The 10,612-nt window shown below is 41.1% G+C and overlaps 1 protein-coding gene across 1 annotated transcript in view; it reads left to right on the top strand.

Annotated features, from left to right (window-relative positions):
• Positions 1-4,507: 4,507 nt before the first annotated feature.
• LOC149153551 (OVARIAN TUMOR DOMAIN-containing deubiquitinating enzyme 4-like) overlaps positions 4,508-10,612 on the top strand; it is a 374,498-nt gene continuing 368,393 nt past the window's right edge. The window contains exon 1 of the mRNA XM_089441047.1: positions 4,508-4,646. Coding sequence (XP_089297173.1) covers positions 4,601-4,646 — 46 coding nt within the window. The 5' untranslated portion in view covers positions 4,508-4,600. The remainder of the gene's footprint in view (positions 4,647-10,612) is intronic.

The raw sequence follows: 10,612 nt of genomic DNA, 5'->3' as shown, positions 1-10,612 counted from the left end.
TAGCATTTTTACTATCTAAATACTTATCATTATATTAGATTAATACTTATCATTTTTACTATCTAAATACTTATCATTATCATTTTTATCATTATATTATATTAATATATTAGATCTTTCATGTCCATTTTTAGTTTTTTAGGGTTTTAGGTTTTATTCTTCTTTTTTAGGGTTAGGTTCTCGTTAGTCGGCTTTTGTCCTTCTCCTCCTCTCAATCATTCTGTCTTGATGATGGGTCTTGTTCTAGACTCAAAACGTCAACTTAAAAATCAAATTGTGGATCATACTCTGGATACACCCTCATCTTCAAATTCTAAACATACAAGCTTACAAATAAAAACATAGAATCTTGTAAACCCCTAAACCTAGCATGGGGTCAGACTTATCTTTGGTTGACTGATCCAAGTCCGGATGTGACGAAGGACCCTTCCAAGACCTTTTACTTTCGTGATGTGTTAGATTGCATTTTTAAAAGAACATAAATGAATACATCTGCATGCTGTAAAGAAGAGGAACATGGAAATCATCAGCACATGAAAACATAAGACGTTGATAACGAAGTTCGTCTAGGAGGGACTACGTCTCCGGGCCCCAGTGTCAAGATGGCGTAGGCCGCTGCATTAAGTGCTGTCAATATTGATGATGTACACAAGATATGATGTCGCTATCGTACAAGGAAAAATGCCCTCACATAGGAGTGGCTCTAATAGATGTTCCGCTACAGGAACTCTCAATCAAAAGACTCCTATTAGTATGATATAAACTCATGCATGATGAGCATCCCGCCAACACAACATGGCATAAGAGGGATCTCAATGCAAATCATGCATGATGACAACATGAGTATCCCATCAACATACAACAAAGGGATCTCAAAACACAACATGACGAATCATGACGACAAGTACATCACACATATGATTCCGTATCACATCAAGCAGGAATCACGAAAACAAGTAATAAACAAGATCCCTCATCAACATCAAAGAGGGATCTGTGCAGCACAATGCATGGCAAAAGAAGTACATGAAAATTGCATATACCTCACAACCAAGGCCATCTGAAGAAGCAGATATCAAACTGCTGAAGCTGCTCGGACCATCGACCTCACGACATGAATCGCATGAAAATGGTTGTTCACACATGAATGCTGACCCTGCATTCCACTTAGAAAAGTGGCTGAAGAATAGAATGAGAAAATGAGAAATATGAACGCACCATCATATTTGTGGTGTTGAATAGTGCAAAATCGACTGTCAAATTTCTGAATTTTGAGAAGTTGATAATCTGGGGCTCAAGGAATCTTTTAGATTCCCCCTAGATTCCTCAAAGATTCTGCTCCATGGGTGGACTGGAAATTTGCAACTCCAAAGGCGAATCTGACTTCACCATTGTGATCCCTGCGGAAAACCATGAAAATCCAAACTTGACTATATTCCGACATGGAGAAAAATTACCTCCTCAAGAAAATTGCAAGGATCATGGTTCCGCTCCCTGTTTTTGCAGCGATCATGGTTCCACCCTCATACTGAAAATGGCTAAAAAATGCAGAAATCTGATGGAGACACGGACAACACTGTTGCATTCGTGGCGTCGAGAAGTGCTGAAACCATATAAAATTTGTCAAAATCTAAAATTTGTCAAACTCTGACAAAGTGAAATTTCATCCCTCCTGCAAAATGCTGCCTCGAACTTCGTGCTAAGATTCTGCCTCCTTTGTCTCGAAATTTGTTCCCGCTCCTGGTTCCTCCATTTGTCCCTGGGCACACTGAAAGAAATTGGGTTTATGTAAATTTTTTGGCAGATTAAACAAGAAATTCGTTTTGGTGCATTGGTTAAACATGGCAAATGGTTGAGGAGGGGTCGAGTGGTCAAACCCCGCCCCTCCCTTTTTAAACACATTACGGTTTTAATATTTAACTGTAATTTATTTCGGGGGGTCGGGGCTGCATTGGGCGGCCCGTCCCCATACCCGCCGAAATTCAAACTTGGTGCGCAGGTTAGTTGGTACTACGGGTTTCGTGGAGGGCCATTGGTACTGTTCTGCATAAATGGGGCTGCCCGCTTGGGGGCCGACCACGTGCGCCAGGCAGGTTCGATCCCCGCCGGATCCCTTACCGGATTTTCTGGTGCCGTTGTTTTGAGCTTTTTGGGGTGTGGGTCGGGTCCACTGGAGGTGGCCTGTGCCCACCCCATTTTGTGGTTAAAATTGTTACGATGTTTGGTGGAAGGCTCAGCGGGGTGATGGCCACCGAGCCAAACTTTAATAATTTTTTTAATTTTTGCAAGGTTTGGGGTTAGGCCGACGGGGGTCATGGCCTATTGGCCCTTATAAAATTTTTGTAATGTAGCTTTGGGGTGGTGGGGGTGGTGCCCCGCCACCTCATTTATAATTTTTGTTTGATTTTTAAAGAGGGGGTCATTTTCAAAGTTTAAGAAAATAAGGGATATTGGACAAATTAACGAGGCCCAATTTCGACCGATTTCAGGAGCTAGGGTTCATGCCTCGGGGTCGGTCAAATTGTAGGACACTTAAACTTAGCCCACAACCCACAACTTTGATTGGCTCGTTCTCCCTCATATGAGCTCGGATTGACGAACCGTTCGCACCTCCGTGATTAGGACGACGAGATCTACGCTCTAGTCCTAGGTTGACATAATTTTGAACACTTTGATTTTCAAGCATTCATAAACCCTCTTTGTCTTGTGTGTTTCTGGAGCCACCTAGATCATTGACCGAAAAATCTGCTTCAAAGTTTTATGAGGTTCAAAAATGGTTTTCATGTTCCTTTTTGATAAGATCTTAGCAATGAGGTTAGTGGTTCCCTCAATATAGGGGAGTGAGACTTGGCCTTGGGGAGGAGATGACGAAACAAAGGGGGTGAATTTGGGATTGGAGATGGAATCAAAAACTTTATTGCCATAGGTTATGAAAGCTTGGAATATGTGGGATTTTTCCGAGGGAAGGAATTAAGGGGTAGAGATTTTAAGGGCTTGGGAGATGATAGTTTTTAGAACAACTGGGTTGGTGGTGAGAATGGGAGTGGAGACATTGATCAATGTGGGTCTTGTTTCTATAGACTTGGTGGGTTAGAGAAGCATCATGTTGCTAAGTAATAAGGAAATCTAAGAAATGGAGAGATTTATCAGTTTCAATTTCCATGGTGAATTAGATATGATGGGATATGCTATTGAGATGGGAAACAAAGGCATTAAGTGTAGCCAAACCATATTGCCAAATGACAAAAGTGTCATCGATGAACTAGAACCAACACACACTTCGGCTTTTGATGCCAAGAGTCAAAAGCTTTGATTTCAAAGTATTCCCTGAAGATGTTAGCAACTATAGGAGATAGGGATGAACCCATTGCCATACTTTCGGTTCACTCATAAATAATACCTTTCAAAGAAAAGAATAGAGATGAACCCATTGCAATACCTTCGGTTTGCTCATAAATAATGCCTTTGAAAAAAAGAGAAAGTAAACGAGAAGCAAAGTTTAACAGAGTTAAAAATTTCAAAACAAGCTTTGAGATCATAACCATGATTTGAAAAATCGAAATTTTAATGAAAAGAGGCACTGAATCAAAGCTAACTAAAATATCGTGATCTTCAACAAAAATGTCTTTGGTTTTAGGAATGAAACCAGTGGACTCTTTAACGTGAGATGGGGAAGATACCACAAAATTAATAAGAAATGGGTGTGTTCTACTTCAAAGCCAAAGTGAAAGGGCTTCCGGATCTGACAAATTCAATCGCGTGTTTGATTAGTATGCCTGGAATTTTGGCAGGCATGATATTTGTATTGGTTGAAAACGGTTCAACTCCAATACGAGCTCGTGGACGGAATTTGCAGGGCGTGACACATGGGAATGTGAATAAGTAAAGTGATCTGAAGAGCCGTTTAGCCTATCCCCCGATTAAAGCAAGTCGTGATAAGAAATGAGCATATATTCCAAGGACAACAGAATAAAGGCTTTCGGCCTGTCTTGCGTCCTGACACACAACATGCTCAGTCTGAGTTCTGAATAAGTATGGCGATTCTCCTGTTGTTGTCTCAAAGACTCTAGACAGACAAATAAAATTTAGCCATATATATTTATACCCAATTTTTTTTTGTCAGTTATAAAAATTGGGCATCATAAGCATTATAACGTCTTAGTCGGGACGACATGGTGACAAAAGTGTAAGTATCCGTGTTCATAAGCATTCTAACGTCTTAGTCGGGAGGACATGGTGACAAAAGTGTAGGTATCTATGTTCGCTCGTATACAGCAGAGCGTGTATGAATTATTCTTGAATACCAGCAATCCAGCCGGTTTGTAACTTTTTCATATTGGGGGAATGTAGCAGGTATATATACGAAAGGAATAGGATCCCTTTTTAGGGAAATTGTCTTTTCTCTTTTGCAGAGGGATGGATTTGATGCTCCATGCCCACGTTTATCACGCAGAGGGGGTATATAATATAATATATGTAGCTCAGAGCTAGGCTTAGAAGCAGTTCTGGGTGGGGTTTGCTGCTGATGAAAACACACGTGTTTGCTGGTGAAAAAAACGGTCCATGTTTGCACGGTTGTGTAGTGGGCAAATAGCGAGTCATGGCAAATGGGTCACTGGGTAAAAGCCTACGACTTCATACTATTCGTATGTGTCCAACAATTTTTTTCCATCTTTGAAAAAATCGAAGGATGTCAATCTTTCTGCCATTAATTTGCTTGACTGAAGGTGCGATTTCAACTGATGGAATGTCTGGCGGTTGAATTGATTGAATGTTTGGTGGGTTTTGAAGTGATTGGTGTCTGTCAGTCTGAAATTCATTGAGTATTTGGGTTGGTTTAAAGGCTGAACTGATTTTTGTTAGTTGTGTTTTGTTTCTTTCTGAAAATGAAACATCAATATACAACCCACCCTTCTTTAGAAGGGTTGACTAAATTTACGTTACCTGACTGAGCATAGCAAAGGATTGGGGGATAAACCTGGCTCAGAAGGGTTGGTTATACCTAACTCACCTGATCAGTGGAGGGTTCGGATACATACCAACCCTAGGTATTTTTCTGTTTGATCTTTGCGTGTAAGGTTCATTCTCTTTTGAATTGATATTGGACTGGTGGCGTGACAGGGAAACTTTAAAATGGAACTTTTTGTAGAAGTATAGTCTAATCCACAAATCCTTCATGTTTTTAACTTTATGGATTGTTTTTTATTTTATTTTATTTTTTAAATTGGAACTGGAATTTTTATGGAGAATTGGTAACTTTGAAAGATCTCCATTGCTACTATTACACCAAATATACTTATTTCATAAATGCTACAAACAGGATAGCTACAACATGTTTCCAGAGACTTGAACCGACACAGTTGGGGAAATGAATTATTCACCAAACCACTCGAGCTAAGATCCTTTGATTTCTTTCTACAGGAGGACATGGAGTGGGCTTTGATCTTCTTATATATACATAGGTGATGAAACTATCTAATATGGTCTCTCTGAATGCAACAACATGTTCGACCACTACCTCTAGGTGCTACATAACTCTAGGGAAGCCCTCGTGGGAATTGAACCTTGTACCATCTTGAAAAACTCTTTTTTTCCACCATTAAATCCAACCCCTTTGAACAAACTTTATAGATAAATTTATTCAATTGAATAACTGAGAATCTCAAGAAAACTGTCCCTGGCCTTGTATCACTTCATATATATAAATATAAAGTGAGAGCTAAGAGAGATTTTAGCTTATTGTAGATTAGTCTAAAATAACTTTAATCACGAGTGGCTGTCTAAAATAGACAATAGACTAAATACCCTGTGCCTCACTAGTTTAATAATTATGAGTTGCTAAACTTTTTGAGTTTATAAAATAGAAAATCTATTCATTACAGACAAACATTCAAGAGAAAAATAAATAGCTTACCGTAGATCCATGCAAATGCCAAAAGCGGGCTAATAATTGACAGTTATGTTGTTGATTCGTAGGTTTAGCTTTTCAGAATTTAGTTCAAAAGTAGATATCTGGCAAATAAACAGGGTCGTCCTTGGATTGGGTGTTTGTTATACTAATGAAGACAACTTTAATGGATGTGGGTAAGTGAGAGCCGTTAATGTACCAAATGCAAAATTGGTATCTGCCTGATTATTCTATACATTTCATTATAGCTGGCCAGATAGATGTTCACTGTTGATCTTGTGTGTCTTTCATTAGAAGACGGACAAGAACACTGAAAGTAATTGTTAGCTGAGAGCTACAGTTAACATTGCCGACACAATTCTACGCGTGTGAAGTAGTTGGGTGGTGTGGAAAAGCCTTATTGTTGGAAAGGTGTTTTTTTTTTTAACATTTTCCAAGTTCGGAGCCATGCAGACATTATCATTCAGACAAGTAATATTACTTGTTCATATCACTATTTCATGGCCAGGGAGTATGTCAATTCCTCTTGAGCAGTGACATTAACGAGGATCCATAAAGCATATCAAGCCAGCATGTTTATCCAATGTTATAATTATTTGTTGACGAGTATGACTTATAATTCATGTTTTGTTCGGTGAGAATAGTCATAATCTCATCTACGGTGTCCATTGGCATTTCATGTTTAAATAGCAAGCATCAAGAGATAAATAGGCCTCATTGGCTTGTTATATCTAATAATTGTGATTCTTTGTGCTTGATCATTAATTTAGTGGTTACCTAGTATTCACTTAGGCCGTCCATCATCAAAACTCTATGCCCTTGTGTTTTGTATTATTCCTCTCTTATCTTGCCATGCGCATTATATTCGGCTATATATATTGCCTGTTGGAGATCCCTTGCATATTATTATTTTTCTACTGCTCAATTTATGCACACTCTAGGCTCTACTATGAAGTTAATGGTTGGTATCAGAGCTTTGTTGGCACCAAGGGGATACTTTCCTTGTCAAGATGAGGAAACTTAAGATTTTGGATTGCTGTGTGGGTGGAGAGCTTGTGTTTTGAAGCTGATGTGTTTCACTTCTGTGGCTGATCAGATCTATAGTTGTCTGTGGTTGAGGAGCTTCGGTTTGGTGCGCTACAGTGAGTTGAGCTTCAATGGGAAGCTATCAGGGATCAAGAAATTTACCCGCCTCAACTAATGGAGTATTTCTTATCAGGATAGAGCCGAAGGATGTCATCATGAAGGACAAGAAGCCTGATACCATGAAGTAGGAAGATTGGAATAAGATGCATGAGAAGGCCATTGCCTTGATTGGCCTTTAACTTGTCCGACTGAATGTGTCAAATGCAAGTACAATGTAGGGGCTTTCTGATGGGCTCCATAAGCTGAATGAATCCAATCCAGGTCTTTCATGAACGTAATATTCATAAAGAAGTTATATGCCCTTAAGGTGAAGGATGGTGATAGGATGATTGATGACCTAAATGTTTTCTATATTATTGTAAAGCTGTGGAAAGCCATTGGAGATGTGATAAAGGATGTTGAATAATGTCTTCTTATTTTTTAGTCTGCCTGATTCTTGGGATAATCTTATTATTGCCATTAGTGGGACTCGGGAGCAAAAGGCAGAGAATCTCAAGATAGATGAGGTTGTTTCTCAACTGTTACAAGACGAAACAAAGAGTATTGCCCAACTAATTTTGAATTCAGAAGCATTAGTGACAAGAGGCCATATAAAGGAGATCTAGTGGGAGTAGAGTTGAATCAATAGGGAGTGCTTCAAGTAGAGGAAGGCAGGAACAAGAATTGACAGGTTGGAAGTGCAAGCAGAAGGGGCACTGAAAAACATGTGTATTATTGATGTTTCTAAATATAAAGATGACACTTCTGTTGCAGTTTCTAGCACGGAGGGAAGCATGTATCTTTCAGCGACATTGTAATGTTCCACACTTGGATAAACAGTGATATATAAAGCAAAATCGATTTACATACATAAATTTTAAACATTCAACAAATACTCATGAAAACTCCAGAAGTAAGAACCCCTTGAGCCAATTTATTAGCCATTTTATTAATCCAATGGAGCAAGTACAATATTATGGAGAAATGCACCTGGGCTTGCCTCAATGGCAAGCGTGACAAAACCCAGGTGATAAGACAGTGATCTCAAATGCCGATAATGATTGCTCCTCTAATGCTTTGCGTTGCCTAGAAAACTGCACCGCTAGCTGGAAAAGAACTGCTAGAAACCCCACCTCCGGTGCTCAGAAAACGCTGCAAAATTAACCCCAAGCGCCTTGACCAAAACCCACAAAAACTCAGAAAGGGTTTGGTCTGATTCCAACCTCCCAAAATCAACATCCAAGAGGCCCTACGCCCTCCAAGACTGTTGTAGCACACGACCTGCAAAGATACCAACAAAATCCTCCTCCAAGGCTCCAGAAAAGTAGCAATCTCCTCCACAAGTGCTTCCCTTAACTCTCCCGACAAAGATCACCTCAATAGCTGAGACTCCACCTCCCACATGTGCACAATATGCCTCCTCTGTGATGGCCCAGGAAGTGCAAAGGTCACACTGAATAGGAGCTCTCTCCTCTAGCTCCCAAACTTGCCAAAAGGGCAGCGAAACACCTATGCCTCCTTTCCGAAATTTCTCTCAGCCAAAGCTCCTCTGGAAGATCTCACAATCACAACTCGGCCTCCCTTCACTGCGTCCTCCAGAAATACGTACCACCTGGAGATGATGGATGCAACTGCTGGAAATCACAATGACAACCTCCTCCGAAAGAATGTAGAAGAACCTCTCTAGGGTGGCACTCGAAGTCCCCCCAAGAAAGCTTGAGCTCTCCGCTTGAAGAACTCTTGCTAAACAACAAGTGACTCGGCAAAGCAGCTCGAGCAACCAAAGAGAAATTCGATATGCCAAAGATGATGAAATGAGGAGAGCTGCCTTCCTTTTATAGATTTCATGGAGCACTTTTTCCTCCATCGCGGGCCCCTCACTTAGCCATTGACTTCTCCTCTCATGCAATCTGAACTAGGGAGTGCGTATTCTGCTAGTGTGGGTGGCCCCCACGTGTAACTTAACCGCACCAAAATAACTTCTACTAAATTCTAAGCCTCCTAATAAAATCAAATGGGCCTCATCACCTTCAAAATTGGCCCCAAAATGTAGTGATTAATTTTGTTCCAAATTAATTTAGGAAGGGACATTACTGTCCTCCCCTCCCAATGTTGCTTGTCCCCAAGCAACTTCCATGTTGGATGCTCAAGTATGTGCTCAACCTCCCAAGTAGCATCCTCATCCGGTAAGCTCTTCCAACACACTAAGTATTCCCTGATTATCCTGCTTCTGAGCTTCCTTTCCTTGGTCTCCAATTCTAAAACTAGGTGCCCCTCATCATCAAGTGGAAGCAACTCTACAACTGCTGTAACCTATTGCCCCAACACCCTCTTGAGGCATGAAACATGGAAAATATTGTGGATCTTGTTCCCTGGTGGTAGCTCCAACTCGTAAGCCACCTATCCAACCCTCTTGATCACCTTGTAAGGCCCAAAAAATCTCAGTGGTAGCTTCTCGGCCCCCTTTTGCTTCAGAGTGGACTGCCAGTATGGCTGTAATCGAAGGTACACCAAGGCCCATTCCTCGAAATGCCTCTCCACTCGATGCTTATCATCATACATCTTCTGTTGATTCTGAGCTGTCTACAAGTTATCCTTAAGAGACTTGAGGATATATTGGTTCTCTAGGATCCAATCTTTGGCCTTTGGGGCCTGACTGTCTCCAAAAACAATGTTAGTGAAAGACAAAGCATCATAACCATATAGAGCACGGAAAGGAGTCATGCCAATGGACATATGATGTGTCGTGTTGTAACAATACTCTCCCAAATGTAGCCGTTGAATCCAAACCCTTTGCTGCCCTGTCACATAGTTCCTGAGATAGCCCTCTAACCACTGGTTCACCCTCTTTGTTTGGCTGTTGGTCTATCGATGATAACTGGTGCTCGGGGTGAGTTCAGTGCCAACTAGCTTGAAAAGCTCCTGCCAAAATCCCCCCATGAATCGGCTATCTCAGTCGCTAACTATAGTCTTAGGGAGTTCGTGCAGGTGAAAGACCTCCCTAAAGAACAACTCTACCACTTGTGAAGCTGAATATCGTGTCGGAATGGCAAAGAAATGTGCAAACTTGGTCAACCGGTCGACCACCACAAAAATACAATCCTTCCCTTGTACTGAGGGAAGTCCGATGATGAAATCCACAAAGATACTCTCCCATTTCCCCTCAAGGATGGGAAGAGGCTGCAATAGTCTTGCTGGATGGGTCAACTCCCTTTTGTTCCTCTGACAAGCCTAGCACTCTTGCACATGTCTCAACACGTCCCCTTTGAGGCCCTTCCAGGTGAAGCACTCTCTAACTGCCATATAGGTCTTCTTGAACCCCTGGTGTCCAGACAAAGGAGAATCATGAGTTGCACGAAGGATGCGCTCCCTCAACTAGGGCCCTGAAACCAAGAATATGCGCCCTTTGTAGTATATAACCTCATCCATCACCCTATAGCGCTCATCTATAGAGCTTCCCTCCAAGATCTCTGATGCCCGACAATCCTTGGAGTACTCTACTAATAGCTGTGCCTTCCAATCATGGCAAATGCTCATGAGTGAAAGTCCTGCGAGTCTCCTAGATAGTGCATCTACCAC

This window comes from Pinus tabuliformis, chromosome 9 (assembly GCF_031772625.1).
Source record: "Pinus tabuliformis cultivar Carrire ecotype Pingquan chromosome 9, CPIR1, whole genome shotgun sequence".
In the NCBI taxonomy this organism is placed as follows: domain Eukaryota; kingdom Viridiplantae; phylum Streptophyta; class Pinopsida; order Pinales; family Pinaceae; genus Pinus; species Pinus tabuliformis.
This window is presented reverse-complemented; position numbering and strand designations above follow the sequence as displayed.